Source organism: Octopus sinensis, linkage group LG10, assembly GCF_006345805.1.
Source record: "Octopus sinensis linkage group LG10, ASM634580v1, whole genome shotgun sequence".
NCBI classification, from domain to species: Eukaryota; Metazoa; Mollusca; class Cephalopoda; order Octopoda; family Octopodidae; genus Octopus; species Octopus sinensis.
Window position 1 is genome coordinate 85,283,773 of NC_043006.1, and position 17,767 is coordinate 85,301,539.

A 17,767-nucleotide genomic window follows, 5' to 3' on the forward strand; every position below is an offset into this window, starting at 1 on the left:
TATGGAACATAGGCTATCAGTGACATTTTACGACTGTTCTTGTTGATTTTGAACTGTCACGAATGCTTTTGTAACTTTGATTTTTTCAAGGTTGGTCCTACACAAACCCATTTTTACATCTGGGAAGAAGCAGTCCATATTAGTCTGTCCTCTATTCTTTGACCTGTCCAGTGTGGTAGGCCGTACTGGCATAGCTCTCAGAGTTTATTGAGATACTCAAGCCACTATACTGCAATAAGGATTGGACCTTGTGGCAGAAAATATGGCAGTAGATTGGCAAAATTGTACAGTGTCAGACAAAAATATCTAGCAGTACTTCTTACTTCACATCCTGAGTTCAAATCCGACCAGAGTCACCTTCACTTTTCATCCTTTATCAATAAAATAAAGTACAGCTCAAGTACTGGAGTTGGTGTAGTGGACTAAATGCACCTTGCCTTGAAATTGCCGACCATTTACTTAAATTACAAACAGTTGTATATAGACTATTTCTAAAGTAAAGCTTTGCCATCTTTCTAATGTAATATGATACTTTAGTCAAAATGAAGTGTGAGTTGACTTTGTTTTTATTTTATCATTTTTTTAATATTCTTTATTTGTTAATATGGGACATGAGTTAACCTTTTAGCATTTAAACCAGTTATATCCAACCCAAATATTTTACCCAAGATCTGGCCTCTCACACCTACCCTACAATGTCATACTAAAAGTATACAACCACATCATCAAAATTTCAAAGCTATGAGATAATGCATGGGTAATTTAGAACAATGGGAATAAATAAGCATTGCATTTGACAGAATAATCTGAATGCTAAATGGTTAAGTTAAACACCACCACAAACATTTCTCCCGCCAAACAAGTTGAAAATAACATTTCTTTTCTGTACCCATCGTGAATACATTTTGCTCTGATGTAATTTGCATGTTAGCTACTGCAGCTCTGAAGCATCCTTTCATCTTGCAATCTCCATGCATGCAGCGCACATGTAATCATTTTAAATTCATTAATGGTAGAGCTTCATTGGAATAATGCAAGGGAACTAAAGATTATGATATGCTGCAAATTAGCTCCCTGCCATGTAATCTAAGTTGGCTTTCTGATGAATCATATCAAGACGGTTAAAATAAGACAAGGACCAGGCACAAAGCTTTCGCAATATAGAAGTCCTCCAAGACAGCGAACTAGCAGAAACGTTAGCATGCCAGGCAAAATGCTTAGCAATATTTCGTCTGTCTTTACGTTCTGAGTTCAAATTCCACTGAAGTCAACTTTGCCTTTCATCCTTTTGGGGTCGATTAAATAAGTACCAGTTATGCAAAGGGGTCTATATAATCGACTTAATCCGTCTGTCTGTCCTCTGTGTTTAACCCCTGTGGGTAGTAAAGAAATAGGTATTTCCTCTATCTTTACATTCTGAGTTCAAATTCCACCGAGGTTGACTTTGCCTTTCATCCTTTCAGGGTTGATTAATCAAATACCAGTTGCATACTGGGGTCAATCTAATGGACCGCACCCCCCAAAAAAAAAAATTCCAGGCCTTGTGCCTAGAGTAGAAAAGAATATGGAAGTTCTTCATATATTTTTCAGCTAATAAAATATCATGCAGCATTAAGGCAGTGATCTGGGGGAAGTGTTGGGATGCTGGGCAAAGATGCTTAGAAGTATTTCATCTGTCTCTATGTTCTGTATTCAAATTCTGCCTAGGTTAACTTATCCTTTTAAAAATCCTTTTAAAAGAAGCTTAAATCTTTGTTATTAGCAACAATTTATCAACCATTTTCCATTTTCCAGAAAGCCCACTTCATTGCTCTGGCATTTCACAAATCACAGCATAATTACATTTTGACCTCCATCATTAGTACCTCACAGAATAAAGCTCGTTAGCGACCATCACCTTCTCAGCTTTGTAACTTCTCCTTTCAGTGTCTCTTTAGTACTTGTTACTTTTACTTTCAGCATCTCTCCAATGGTTGTTACTGTCATTTGCTTTCACCATCTTCTAAGAGCATATGACTGGCCTTCACCTTCATTTCTCTAGCATTTGTCACTGACCTTAACCTCTTATCACTAACCATTTATCACTAACCTTCACCTTCATTTGTCACTAACCTTCACCTTCATTTTTCTAGCATTTGCCAATGACCTTCACCTTCATTGCTCCAGCACTAGTTCCTGACTGTCACTTTCATCTCCCCAGTGCTTATTACCAACTTTCTCCTTCATCTCTTCAGAGTGTATTTCTGACATTCAACTTCAACATCTCCAAAGCATGTTACATCATGAAACATAGATACCTGGGGTAACTAGTATTACACCCATGTATATAGCCATACATCACCAATGGTGGACCTCTCTCTCTCTCCTTTAATTCTTTCTGACTTCATGTGAAGCATAGGATTTGGACAAGATATCTCCATCTGTCTCGATCTCTGGTAATGGATTGCAGTTGTAGTGGCCTGTCACTGCTTCAACTTCTGTGGACATTCCCCATGTTGATTTTGGTCTGCCATGCTTCCATTTCCCTTGGGGTCTGGTTCTGAACAGCTCCTGTTGTTCCTTGTTCTCAATCATGTGGTTGTCCTTGATGCAAGACAGTTGCTCCGCATTGTAGCTTCCTTTCTGCTTACACTACATTGCTTCATATGCAGTCTCTGAGGATTACTTCCCCTTACCAAGACTAGTTTCAACAGCCTTTCCACCCTCCTCCTTTTTCAACCATGCTTGAGAACAGCTATGGTGGGGTTAGACCTCTATATATATAGCACTTATTTTCATTTTCATGTATCAAATAAATTTATTATATAATAAGTATTTAGTCCATATCATGATAATAACGCTAAACAAGAAAACTTTTTTTTTTACTTAAAAATGTTTTTAAAAAATAAATGTTCTTTCTTTTTTCCTCTGAAATCATTTTGTTTTAACTAAGTTCTAATGTAAATGAACAATTTTTAATGCAAATATTTACCTTTTTGCATAAGGCTGACATGTTTTATAAAAACTTGTAACTCCCATTGTTTTTGTTTTTTTCTCTCTCCTGTATCCTAATCATGGTTTATGTGCTGGCTTTTTTTTCCTTTTGTGTGTGTTTACTGTTTCAATTTAAACACGTTTTTATATGCTTTTACCCAAGCAATAAGCATGATTCAATGCTTTTGTCCTTTCATTTTGTTCCATTTTGTTGGTTTTTCTTCCATGTTTCCACATTAACTTAACCCTCCAACATTTTTCTATTACCATTTAGACTTTCATGCTTCTTCACAGCTTTTTTATTTATCCCATCACTACCACCACCAATTGTTTTATTAACTTTACTCACAGGTTTTTTATTTGATAAACCACCAGGGAAGTAAAGTGGTTAACCAAGTTAGCATTCTGTTAGGTTTCAGCACTATTTAACAATCAAAAATTGTAATAAAAAAAATTTTTTAAATCATCTTACTGTACAGAGTAAATATTTCAGTTTTATACGTATTTAAACTGGCAACATTTATACTAAATTCAATGTAGGATTTTAGTTTCATTTTGCAAAACAGATCAATTTTGATTTGTTTCCATATGTCTGTTGAAATACACTTCTGTTTGTTTCAATTAATTGTGATAATAAAAGCTGTATTAACATTATATAATCAGTGTTTGGAAGAAAAATGGACATGAAATTTTGATGGAAGGATTTAATTTAGCTCACTTGCCACTGTTTGCCAGTGCCACTGGACTGGCTCCTGTGCAGGTGGCACATAAAAAGCACCATTTGGGCATGGCCGTTGCCAGTACCACCAAACTGGTCCTCGTGCCAGTGGCACGTAAAAGTACCCACTACACTCTCGGAGTGGTTGGCATCCAGCTGTAGAAACTCTGCAAGATCAGATTCGAGTCTGGTTCGCCAGACCTCAGTCAAATCGTCCAACCCATGCTAGCATGGAAAGTGGATGTTAAATGATGATGATGATGATAACCCCTTTTGTTACCATATTTTTGTTGAAATACACTGCTTTTGGTTCAGTTAATTTTGAAAATAAGGAATTTAGTAAGATAACTTTGCCATTATTAAGCTAGTATTTAGAATATAAATTAACTTGAATTTTCAAGGAAGGTTTTAATTAAGATCATTTTAAAAGGGACTTTGCCTCATAGAACTGGGGACATTTTCAGGCTGGTTGACCATAAAAGAGTTAAATATGTATAAGGGAAAATATTCTAAATTATTTTCTAAAGTGATCTAAACAAAATGTTAATTTAATTATTGACTAATAGATAAAATATATGCCCATAAAATATGATCAGAAGGCATTCAGCTCTGGTTATCATGACTTTGAAGAAGATTTGGTTGTTGTGTCCAGCAAGACAGGTGACCACATTGAAGCACATTAATTGGCTCAACTACGACTAATTTGATGGACTTGGTGCTATGAGTATTGGTAGAATGGTTTATAACAACAACAAGAGCAATTATTCCACCTATGATGGTGATTTTGCAGAAGGGCAACTCTAAAGTGACACATCCACATCAACTGACAGAAAGATAGCAGGTTTTAATGGTGCAGTGTGATATTCTGCATATGTTGTATATGCTCCACTGTGCAGTCCATATCTCCGAGACTGATACATTTTGGTGGTAGCCACAGCAGAAGTGGGTTTTAATATTGATGAATGGAGATGCATACCAAACCTGACATTCGAGATATAGTTCTATTTTTGGTTGCTCTGCACCTGAAAGAAACAAAGCGAAATGTTTCAATACTACTTTAATTCTTGTTAGCATATTTCTATTGAAATATTTGTTTCCATTAATTTCTAAAATATTGAAGAATTTAGTAAAATATCTTTGTTATTATTTAGCTGAAGTTCGAAACAAATTAAGATGGAATTTTTAATGGAAAGTTTTAATTTCAATCACTTTAAAATGATAAATTTGAATCTTAGAAGTAGAGGTGGTCTTGGATGGATTGGTTATCAAAAAGGTAAAATTACATTCCTGCCTACTTAAACACTATTGTGACTTGCTACTCAGTATCTGTTGGAGAGCCTCATCAAACCTTAAACAGTGGCTTGCCCTCTTCTTAAACACATCTGAGTGGTAATCATCATTTAACATCTGTTTTCTATGCTGGCATGGGTTTGGGTTTGGCAGTTTGACAGAAGCTGGCCAACCTGAGAGCTGTCCAGGCTCCAATTGTTAATTTTGGCACGGGTTTGACAGAAACTGGCCAATCTGAGAGTTGCCCAGACTCCAATTGTCAGTTTTGGCATGGGTTTCACAGTTTGACAGAAGCTGGCCAACATGAGAGCTGTCCAGGCTCCAATTGTCAGTTTCGGCATGGTTTCTATGGTTCGATGCCCTTCTTAATACCAACCACTCTACAGAGTGTGCTGGGTGCTTTCTACATGCTACCTGCACAGGTACCCCTTATGTGTTACTGGCATAAGTGCAGAAGGAATTTTGCTCCATCTCACACAGCAGTTTCAATTGAACTTTGTGTTCTTAAATATCTATAAAGCTCAAAATAGTTTACTCTAAACTTGATTGTTTCTTCCTTTCAAATACCTTCAATAATTAACCAAAAAATGTTGTGCTAATCAACATCTGTTATTTTTAGAAATATCCTAATTAACAACTAAATAATGATTTTGTATGTTCAATCCTTAACATACAAGCAATATACAAAACAGTACTAACGAGGTGCAACCACTTTATTTGCTTGATTTTGCAGCTAATTTTTTTTAATCTCCTTATAGTTTCTAGAGATCATGTGATGTCTATGTACACTCCCAATGTTGCCACCTGTTGATAATCACCCCTCACTTTTACAAAAAATGATTTAGATATTTAAATGTTTTTTGTTTGTTTTTCTATAAATGTCCATTTGCACTTTTTTTTTTTGTACTGATTTTCACTTAAATTAAATTCAATAAATGTTGTGTGACTAATTACTAACATTAACCTTTTTTTATATATATATATATATTATATTCAAATCTTTTATTGTAATTCATTTATATTGGGTGTGGTAAACAAATGAAACAGAAGTTCCTTATTCACTGATATTTCGGTCAATACTTTGGGTCATTCTTACCAGTTTTGTGACTGCAAAGATATCAATTTCTTATTAATTAGACAGCTTCATCAGTTAAATCATTTTCCCAATGTGAAGACAATTATCAATATCTAGAACACCATTCCAGTTCCCTGTTTCAGTCATGCCTTAATATTTATTACTCAAATAATCTCTTCAGCTTTGATTTCTGCTAGTTTTGATGTATATAGGTTCCTTTCTTAATGTACGAAGACAAAAATAAGATTAATAATCAATGATTACTAATTACAAAAAAGAAAAAATAGTTGTTCTTCAAGTAATATGACTAACAGATTCAATACTTGTTGAAATATCAATTTGATAATCTCTGAACTATGATAGATACAAATATATAATCATTCAACAAAATACAACCAGTTTCTTCTCAACCCTTTAGCATTTAAGCCATAATATTCCATATGTATTATGTTAAAACTGACCAGATCCAACCTCTTACGCCTGTTCTACAATGTCATTCTAAAAATATACAAACTCATCATTGAAATCTTCAAGGTACAAAATAATGCATGACTAATTCAAAACAATGGGAATAAACAAGCATTATGTTTGACAAAGAATTCTGAATGCTAAAGTGATGTAAGCTAACTTTATACCCCAATATCTAAAAGGAAACCATCTTAAAGGACCTGTTAAGAATATAATTTATAATCTTTGTATTCGTTATTTATTAAAAAGGTAGTGAGCTGGTGCAATCATTAGTGCATTGAAAAAAATTGCTTGGCAGCATTTCTTCTGGTGCTTTATGTTCTAAGTTCAAACTCTGCCAAAGTCAACTTTACCTTTCATCCTTCTGAGGTTAATAAAATGAAGTACCAGTCAAGTATTGAAGTCATTTTAATCAACTTGTCCCCCTCCTCTCAAAATTGCTTAGAAAGAATTAGTTATTAGAAGTACAGGGTGGACCAAAATGATCTGACCCATTTGGAGGCTTAATAAAAGCACAAAATAAGAAATAATGAAAAGAAAAATTTTATTTTCTGAATGTACATATAATGCCATTTTATTTCATTAAGTTTTAAAAATTAAATCAGCTAAATGCTTCCCATCATTGTTAACACACTGTTGGAGACGTTCATGAAAGTTATCGATAACTCTATGGATCATTTCTTTTGGAATGGTAAAATGCGATTTCTTCTTGTGGGGATATATAAAATCAAAAGTATTCAGTCATCGCCCTTGATCTATTGATGAATTTGTGTAGAAATAGCAACCATTCCAGAAGAAATAATCCATAGAGTTATTGATAGCTTTCATGAATGTCTCCAACAGTGTGTTGACAATGATGGAAGCATTTAGCTGATCTAACTTTTAAAACTTAATGAAATAAAATGGCATTATATGTACATTCAGAAAATAAAATTTTTCTTTTCATTATTTCTTATTTTGTGCTTTTAATGTGTCAAATCATTTTGGTCCACCCTTTATTATCGTTAACTTACAAGCTTCAGTCATGGTTGTTAGCTCGTCAGTGAAGTGGCAAATAAAGCAGACAATTAAAGCTTTCATCGTTATTACTGTACAAGAAGATTGAAGAAACAGGGTATTACAAACATCCTAAATATCCTATTGATTGGCTATTCTCTTGAAGGCGAGAAGATATTTCACATTTCAGCCCCTAGCAAGTTATTGGTGCTTTAAAAAGCTCAGGTAACGCTGACAATAGAACAGATCACCATCCTAAAGTGCTCCCTCAGAACACCAAGGCTATTCTCTGCAAATAGAAACAAATCTCGGGAATACTAAGAAGTCTGGACAACCTAATTTCAACAAATTACTAATTATCAGAATTGACCATTATCTTGGATTCTTCAAACCTGATCAAATATTTTTATCAACCCTAATATTTTAAAATTATCATTAATTAAGCATTTAACTTCAAACTATTTTGCATTGGTATCTAATTAGTTGGTTAATAATTAACATAACTGTGTTTATTAATGCTTATTGTGTAGAATTTTTTTTTGAAAAAAATTAACTTACTAATATTATGGTCATGGTTCTGTTGTAAGCTTTCAATATTTCTCAATATATTTATTTCAATCTTATTGTATATCTCCTCTACATAATTTGATCTCTGTTTCCTAACAATTTGTTCTCTCTTTGACCTTTTACAGCTGAAGAATTAATTTTTTTATGTTAGATTGTTGGATTTTTTTTTTTTTTTTTTTTTGTTCTCCCCCATAATGAAAATATTGCCTAATATTCTTAATCTGATTTCTGATACATTTCACTTTCTCTTGTTGTAGGTTTACCTGTATCAAAACCACCAGCTTCTGGTTCCTCACGTCGTACAAGCGGTTCTAAGCCCCCGCCTCCAGTGAGAAGATCATCATCTGTGTCTACTGGTTCTGTAGGACTACCTCCTGTCCTTCACAAGCTGCGTTCATCTCCATCGAAGCAAGGTCTGCCAGCATCAGGTCCACAAGCACAGCAACAGCAGCCTGCGCCTCAGCAAATGGCACCACCTCAACAATCCCCTATTTCTCATCAGACGTTACTGAGACATCCCAAACCACCAATTCCTACTCAACAACAGCCTCCCCCGTTATCTCCAGCATCACCTAAATCTGTGAAATTGTCTCAGCCAGACCATTCTATGCAACATTCTCCTGGAACAAAGCACAGAAGACACTTGAGTGGCACTGACAGCCCTCCAAATCCTATGATATTGAGAGATGGTGACAGTGGGATCATCACAGGAGGTCTTGGCATACATCTATCCTCGGCACGGACAAGTAATAATAAAGTAGTTGTTGAGTATGCTGTTCCAGAAGTCTCCAAGCCCCTGAAAGCACCCATCACAGCAACCAAATCGGCAGCTTCAAGCTCGGTGTCAGCCACCCCCACAGCAGAAGGCTCCCCACATGCATCTGTACGAAGGTCTAGTGTTATAGATACTTACAGTTCTAACTACGCTGCTCTCAGGTCAGAGAGGCGTGGAGATAAACCCACGCAGAAGGAGGACGGGGGTGGAGGAGAAGACGACGTTGATCGTGGTTTCCCTCTTCCCCCGCCTCCGACAGAGGAGGAGTTGGCTGCCATGGGGGTCCTTCCACATCCTTGCAATGCCCCTATGACTTCGGTTCTCTCCGAGATGAAATCTGCACAAAGGTTGCGAAGGTTATCTACAGATAGTTCAGAATGCTGAAAGACAAAAAATAATTGAAAGAAAAAATACATAAATATATATATATATATATTAAAAAAGGGGGGGAAGCAGAAGTTTAACAAAAAAAAAACAAACAATAATATTGATAATTCTCAGCTCTGTTCCATGTTTTTTTTAAATGTTTTTTTTTTTCTGAGATACTTTTTTATTTTTTCAAGCTATATACAGATATAAGCACTTATACATGTGCATGTTTGTGTATATTTTTCCATAGGATTTTGGACAAAGTAAGGATTGTTTGACTTGATTCTATAATTGTTTAAATTCTTTTCTCCTTCCCTGTTTTTTTTTTTTTCCTTGCACCCGAAAAAAATTAACAAACAAAAAAAAAACAAAGAATTCCGACCAGGTTGTATTTTACAAAGTTATATTAGCTGGTCTCCGTATGGTTTTGAGGTTGAGTTTTAACTGTTCCTCCTACCTAAAGTAAATTGACTTGTTAAAATTTATTTCATTTCTTCAAGACAGCAGTTTTACAACTGATATATCGCGAAATTGGTTTGTTTGTCTCTTTTGCATTTAAATTACAATGTTTTTTTTTCTTCTAGGGAAAAAAAAAATCAAAGAACTTCTGCAGAAGCTTTGTCTACTGGTTCCTGGTTCTTAATGTCTGTTACTCTAGCAAATATTTTTCTGAATCTTGTAAGTTTCTTTTAGGCAGAGATAGATAGATAGATGGTTGTCTGAATTTTGCTCTTCAAAGACCACAGAAAGTGGATGTTTTTTCTCGTGGAATCTATCCTAAAAATTCTGTGGGCTTTAGCAAAAGCAATTTTTCTTTTAAATAGAGAATGTTTCCTGTCTGTCCGTCTGCCTGACTTTCAAAGTTAAAAATACAAATAAATAAACAAATATAAAATAAACTAAATCCTTATTCCACATCTACTTTTTTTCCAAATGTGGGCCTTAATATTTGAAATACTGTTTAGTGAAACCTTGGGCTATTATCTGTCCGTTAGATGCTATAAGACACAATTCTGACTTCTGCTAAAATTTCAAGGATTAAAACAAAAAAAAATTTGCTAAATGAAAATAAAAATAATTTTACCCCCAAAAACAAAAAACAAAACAAAAAAAAATTGTTGAAAAAAAAATTTTAAATTTAAATAAATATTGACAAAAGACACCTTTTTCTTGCAGTGTTAACTGGGTGATTGTTTAATTCTATTCAGTAAGCTAGCATGCCAAGACTAGAACTTAAAATAACATTTTCCCCCCAATGAAAAAAAAAAAGGGACTGATACAAACATATTTTTAATAAGATTTAAGATTATCTTTGCAAATTCCTTGGCTTTAACTAAAAAACCAAAATATAGAGAAAAAAACAAGAGAAATAACTAGAAATAATATAGTTAGTCCTGTTTGTATGTCTGAACTATTATTTACAGATATATATATAAGTAGGATACATCTATCTGGGTCTACAGTATGTGTTTGGATTTAATTATATATATATACCATTAGACATTACCAGTAAAAAGGGTTCAGTTATGTTTGGGCTAAAGAACATGTCAATTGACACATCTACATAACTTTATCTTCTGCTCCCGGCCCATCTTTACTTCCCCCCACCCCCTATCCCTTGTAATCTATCAGTGCATTTTTTAAAGCCAGAAGTCTTCATTTTGTCTCTTCGAAAATCAACATTGTCTGAAATTTGTTTAGTTTTTTTTCTTCTTTTTCATTCTCTTTCCTCAAAGAAACAAACACAAAAAAAAACAATATTAGTTATTATTCTTAGACTTGTCCTTCCTGTCGTCATTTCTTCTGATAACGATGATGATATTGATGATGATGACAACGATAATTTTTCCCCACCTCCTTTCTCTTACCCTGATATGCTTCATATTTTACAGGAAGTTTTAACAAATACTAAGGATCTGTGTTAGTTCTGCTCTCCCATTCATAATTTTCTTTAAAGGGGGAAAAAAAAATTTTAGAAATCTAGATATGGGTGTACATTTATATATTCATATGTGATGTGTGAGTATGTGAATATATTCAGATATCTATAAATGTGAGCATATATATGTATATATAATATATATATATATGTGTGTATATATATATATACATATATATTTATGTATGTATACTATATCAGTGTTACTCTTTAGCTGGGCAAGTATCATAGATGGTGTGCGATCTCATCTGTAATGTTGGAGTTTTTGGAATCTTTTAACTTCAAGTGGAATTTTAATTAAATAAGGCATCTTCGACTAATCTTCTCCACGTCCCATCCCCCGCCCCACCCCCACAAAGTGCAAGCCTTAATTTGTGATAAAACAGCAGGTACCTTACTAATTGGGCAGTGTCTTTTATTATTTTCTCTTCTTTCCCCTTTTTTCCACCAAACCCTGCTCCTACCTCCAGCCCCCCACCCCTTCTAGATACCTCATACCATTGATGTTCTTGTTTTCTTCCTCCTGTTGTTACTCCTCCTTCATTCTCCCCCCCCTACAATCTCTTTGGATTTTAAAGATTTAAAAGCAATAAGCAAAAATATCCATACTGTCTTCTTTTACCTTTACCCCACCCCACTACATAAGCCCTTATTACCCTGTCCTCCTCCCTCTTTAAAAAAAATATATATATACTGTGTGGTCTGTCTTTTATTAATCCTCTTCAGATAATTTCCACCTACCCCCCACTACCACACCTCTCCCGCTCTCAAGTGTTACCGTTTCTCGTTTTCATTTAACACACATACACACACACCCCTTCTTCCCCATAGGATCTGTCCCCGTTGGATAGAGGAGACTTGTAGAAAGTTACCTGTGCAGAAATGTACAAAATTATACTATATTACTGCTATAATATTACTGATGCTGTGCTGCTGTCGTATCCAGGAATGTCTTCTACTGTTATTAAAAAAATTTTTGAAAAAAAAAAAACAGTTTATTCAATTTACAAGCAGTGTACAGTAAGTCTTCTGCATGGAAATCATTGAAGACTTAATTTAAATTTTAAAATGTTGAAAATATTTAGAGAAAGAAGAAAAAAAAAATTGACTGAATATGTCAACAGCAAAGATTTTTGATGGTATTGTTTCAAACCCACCCCCCGTTTCTCTTTTTTTTTTTTTTAATTGTCTCCCCCTGTTTCAAATTTTCGCTGAGGAATGCATGTGTCATGTATGGACTATATCACTGGAAGTTTGAAGATTTGTACTTTCTTCAATATCTTGATTCTTTGTTCCATATTCACTTACCGAACTTTGCAGAATGCACTTACGGCTCCATGATGAAATTGTTATCAAGATCAGTCTTGTTTACGAAATAAGCTGTTACAAAATACAAAGACTTTTTTTTTTTATTTATTATTATTGCAATGTATTATCTATAACTGAAGCTTGTTTAAGCTGGCTCTTGTCATGTACAAATAATTTCACTGTTCCCAACAGATATGTTCCAACTACATTGTGATTTTTTTCTCTCTCCAATATTTTACATTTCTGATTTTCCTAATTCCAAATTGATATTAACATTTTTTTTTTTTTCAAATATATAGATATATATATATGGAAAATTACATAAACTAGAAATTCAGTACAGATGAGTACTTGTTTTGGGTTTTTTGATCATTTTATTGTTAAATAACAATTTTTTTTTTTTAATATATAAATTTTATCCAATGATTGAAATGTATTTATGTAACAGTTGTGGAGGAGGTATTTAGAAGCCTTTTATTATGCAAATAACCTTAGAAACTGTTCTTTGCATTTGAATCATGTTACATGAATCTTACCATACTATATTAAAAACAAACTTTTGGAAGTTGAATTCTGGAGAACATTTGAAATATTTCAGTTTATAGATTACAGAAGGAGTTTTTATTTTCTGAAGTTCTCCATAAAACAGTGAAGGACAAATATATTTGGGCAACATCAAAATAACATTTGGTTATTCATAGCGAATTAGAATCGGTTGTTGGTGGGATTCAGGGAATGTAGTGGCAGCAGTTTTTTTGTTTTGTTTTGTCTTTACAAAATGTTAAGTAATTAATAATTCATCTGTTAAGCATGTTGTTATGTTGTTATTAAGGTGGCAAGCCATCAGAATCGTTAGTACATTGGAAAAAATGCTCAGTGGCATTTCTTCCAACTCTTTAGATTCTAAGTTCTAATACCACTAAAGTCACCTTGTACTGGGGTCAGTGTAATCAACTTGCTCCCTTCCTTGTGCCAACATCTGAATTATTATTTATACATTGTATAAATTCTGGCTTCCGGAATTAATCCAATATCTGACAAAGTTTTCATTACCCTTTAAGCTTTAGGCATTTACCACCACTCTTAGTCTGAAATAATGTATTCAACTATTTATATATATATTGTAGAACTATCCAACCCATGATATCATTGGAAAGAATAGATAAACTGCTAAATATATTTTTTTAGACTTTCAGATTTTTGTAGCAGTATATTTATTGTCAGTCAAATTCAGTGGAGAGGGGTTAGGACTTAAAAGGGGTACACAACATCAGATAAGATTCTAAACTTTCGATACCTAGTCTATTGGTGAGTTACTTTTAGATTATGTATGATTTCGCATTTCAGATATTTCTGATGTAAAATACCCACACAAGTCACACTTGTTTGAAAAAAAAAGAAAAAAAAAGAAATTTAAAAAAAAAAAATTTTGTCAGTTTAAAATTACCTTTCTTTTATATAAAAAATAAGAGCTGTTGGAAATAGTGACTGAAATTTTATCAGTGAACGGAGCTTTGCTTGGAGAGTTTGTTTGTTATAAATAAATATATATAAAAGTTAAGGGCCTCTGAACAATTATTACATGAGTGGGAGAAGGGACAAACAACAAAAAAAAAATTAATAAAAAACCAAGTCTGTATGAATATCTGCCCAAAAGAGACCATATTGGTCAGGGTTGGCAGTTAATTAGTAATACAATAAAGTCTGAAAGAATTAAGTTTTACTGATTCGATTCCTTAAAGACTGGACTTGGTTTCCGTATTTCTTATCCTAGCCAAAAATATATTGCAAAAAATAAATAAAACAAAACAAATCTGAAACAATTTGAACATGGAACTTTATAAAAAGAATGTACAGAATGAATTAAAAAAAAGGGGGAAAAAAAATAATCTGAATTGAGTTTTCAGATTTGCAAATGGAGTGAGGGGCATGTTTTTTTTTTTTTATCCTTTTCCATATTTCAGGGATGCCTCCGGGTGAGACTTGCTCTATTGTTAAAACAATAAGGATCTGTAAGAGAGAGAATAAACCTAGTACCAAGAAGCTACCCAGTGATAAAGATTTGTGGTGAAATTTTAAATTGTCTTTTAGTTTTATTTATTAAAAAAAAAATAGCTGTGTTTGATCACAAGAGAGAATAAATCTGCTTCACTGATTTACAAAAGATGGGTCTATTTAAGTACATGCACCACAAAACTTTTTTTTTTTTACTTCCTACACCAATAGTTGTAGAAAAGAAACTAGTGAAATTGAAATTAATTTCCTCAAGTTAAGTTAATCTTGGAAAAATGACAGAACAAAATGCATGGTTTTAGTTTCATTTTGTTGTCAACAACGGTGTTGTCCTTACCAGCATGTATGTGAATGAGAAAAGACTACACATAAAATGGACAATTACATAGAATGGCTATGAAGAACAAGGCTTAAAATTTTAGTTAATTCTTACCATTATTTTCCCAGTAATAAAAAAAATTCTTTCAAACTTGAATTTTTTTTTCCTTAGAAGCATACCCATAAATCTATGCAAAAGACGGCAGAACTTATCCTTTTTCTTTTTACAAAAATAAGGTTATTTAAATTAATAAATATGAATAGATATATAGAAAAGGAAAAATGATTGGCACTTTTCATCTTACTAGTACAAAAGATTTACCTTTTTTTTTTTTAAATCAATGGTTAATTAAAAAAATTAAATTGAACAATTTCATCACTTTTCTTTATATTAAGAAGCAAAAAAAGTTATGTTTCAATGCTCAAGTCAGTATAACTTCATTTCTTTCAGATTTTTTAGATATATGTATAAGTCTTGTCTTGTATACAAGACTTTTAAAGCTTAAGTTTTCCAATATTTGAATCTTAAATAGATTTGGCACTAAACTAAACAATATAATTGTAAATGTAATATTTAAATTTTAAAAATATCATTCACATTTCAGGGAAAATTGTTATACAAGTATAACAACCTCCTCCAACATACACACACACACACAGACACGTAAATTAAACCTTAGATCAGTATAAGTCACCTTCTCTCTCTTAACTATATTATAAACAAAAACTAAAAAATATATATACATATATTCAATGTGAATCAGTGTCCTCTTGTGGCCATCAGCTATTCTATGACTAAGTAGTGAATATTGATTCATATATAATTTACCGTTTTTCAATTGCAATTTGTTAAATTGTTTGTTACATCATGTAAATAAATATTTTTAACCTTTCACCAACCACATATAGAATGCTTATTCAGTTTAAGTTCAGAGAATCTTGCAACACAATCCTGTCCATCTTTCTCTTTGTTTGAAATGTTTGTTTGTTTGTTTTCTTTTCTTAAATATCACAAGAGCAATTGTGGCCTGTTAAAATTTTTCAGTTCAAACCAAAACATTATAAGAAGCTCCCTGTCTAAAAAAATTTTTTAATTTCCATTCATGAGGAGCAAGGACTAGATTGGGAGACTGAACTGGTCCCTGATACAACCACCACAGACTTGTTTTGAGTTTGAACAAGGCACCCTCCTTGAAAGTGGCTGTGAATAGTCTTCAAAATTTAAATCAGAAAGCGTCTGTCTACAAGTGTTTTCCTTGCAATGTTTTTCTTGCTTCCTCCTTGTCGTATGAGAGAAATAAGCTGAAACGAAAAGGTTTACATAATGTGATTGAAATATTTAGTGCATGTAAAATATGCTTTCATTTTTTTTTTTCTTCCATGCTAGCATGTGATAAGACAAATACTATTGAGGCAGTGCAAAACCTGTGATTACACTCAGATTTTAAACCCCATAATCATGCCATTGGGCTCACTTTTTAGGTGGTTACAAAGTTCCCTTCCCAACCACATGGTTTCAGGTTCAGTTCCACTGAGCATTATCTTAGACAAGTGTCTTTTTCCGTGGCCAATCAAAGAAGCCTTGTGAATAGATTTAGTAGATGGAAACTAAAAGTAGCCTCTTCGTGTATATTTGTTTACACTCAAGTTTCTCTGAAAAATCACTCAGCAGTTCATGAGGAAGTGACATTGTTGTCATTTCCTCAGCTGTGGCTTATCTGCTGACCATGTGGAATAAGAGATCCTTTGAAAAATAAGTGAAAGTTAAAAACAAGAAGAGCATTCAACTGTAAAAAAAAAAAAAATCAATGGCCTCAATATATTTATCTAACGCATGCTAGCATGAAAAAAACAAAACAGTCAAATGAAACAACACACACATTCTTTTCTACTCTAGACACAAGGCCCGAAATTTTGGGGGAGAGGGCCAGTCGATTAGATCAATCCCAATATGCAACTGGTACTTAATTTATCGACCCCCGAAAGGATAAAAGGCAAAGTCGACCTCGGCGGAATTTGAACTCAGAACATAAAGACAGACAAACTACTGCTAAGCATTTTGCCTGGCATGCTAATGTTTCTGCCAGCTTGCCACATTACACACACGCATATATATTACAAAGGTAAAGACCCCTTTCTGTCATGAATGACCATGGGATTGCGCCTAGAAAGTTCCTCTCCAAGGCACAAGTCTGGACAAGGTTGTTTATGGAAGACCAGCAGTAACCCATGCATACTGACCACCCCTCTCCACGCCACCAATGTTATCCAAGGGAACGGCAAAAGCTGATATAGCTTGGCACCAATGACAATGTACCTCATTTCTACAGCTGAGTGAACTGCAGCAACGTGAAATAAAGTGTCTCGCTCAAGAACACCACACACAGCCTGATCTAGGAATCAAACTCACTACTTTGTGATTGTGAGCCCAGCACTAACCACTAAGCCATGCATATTCCAATTTTCTTAAAATATTGACATTATTACCCAAATCTTGAACAGTAAAATCTGATATTTATCAGCACTTAAATGTGGATGTTCTGTTAGAACAAACTATACTGTGGTAGACATCTTGAGAGAAACTCTCATATTGGCATTTGGTGCAAAATGCATTCTTGTTTATTTATATCGCTAGTGGGGAGATAAATCCCTGCCATCTCCAAGAACTGAGACCACCAGAGCCTGTGATTTTGATCAGTAAATTCTCTGCTGGTTTTGATGAAGTGCATTCATTTAGACAACCATCTCGATTCCTGCTTTTGAAATCAATGTGTTAACACCTGAATAGAGTAATCCACTGCCGGTGGCACGTAAAAAGCACCCACTACACTCACGGAGTGGTTGGTGTTAGGAAGGGCATCCACCTGTGGAAACACTGCCAGATCAGACTGGAGCCTGGTGCAGCCTCCTGGTTTCCCAGACCCTGGTCGAACCGTCCAACCCATGCTAGCACAGAAA

General features: G+C 33.9%; 2 protein-coding genes across 35 annotated transcripts in view; one reads left to right on the top strand and one right to left on the bottom strand.

Annotated features, from left to right (window-relative positions):
- Positions 1 to 14,558, top strand: part of LOC115216372 (protein MTSS 1) — a 337,421-nt gene extending 322,863 nt beyond the window's left edge. For all 33 annotated transcript variants that reach the window (XM_036506884.1, XM_036506899.1, XM_036506878.1 and 30 more), the window contains one exon: positions 8,345 to 14,558. In XM_036506884.1, the coding sequence (XP_036362777.1) occupies positions 8,345 to 9,246 (902 nt within the window). In that variant the 3' untranslated portion in view covers positions 9,247 to 14,558. The remainder of the gene's footprint in view (positions 1 to 8,344) is intronic.
- LOC115216375 (meckelin-like) overlaps positions 12,882 to 17,767 on the bottom strand; it is a 61,212-nt gene continuing 56,326 nt past the window's right edge. For both annotated transcript variants that reach the window (XR_005001059.1, XM_029785668.2), the window contains one exon: positions 12,882 to 16,111. Coding sequence is in view for 1 of the 2 variants with exons in the window: in XM_029785668.2 (XP_029641528.2) it covers positions 16,031 to 16,111 (81 nt within the window). In the remaining variant the exon portion in view is untranslated. The remainder of the gene's footprint in view (positions 16,112 to 17,767) is intronic.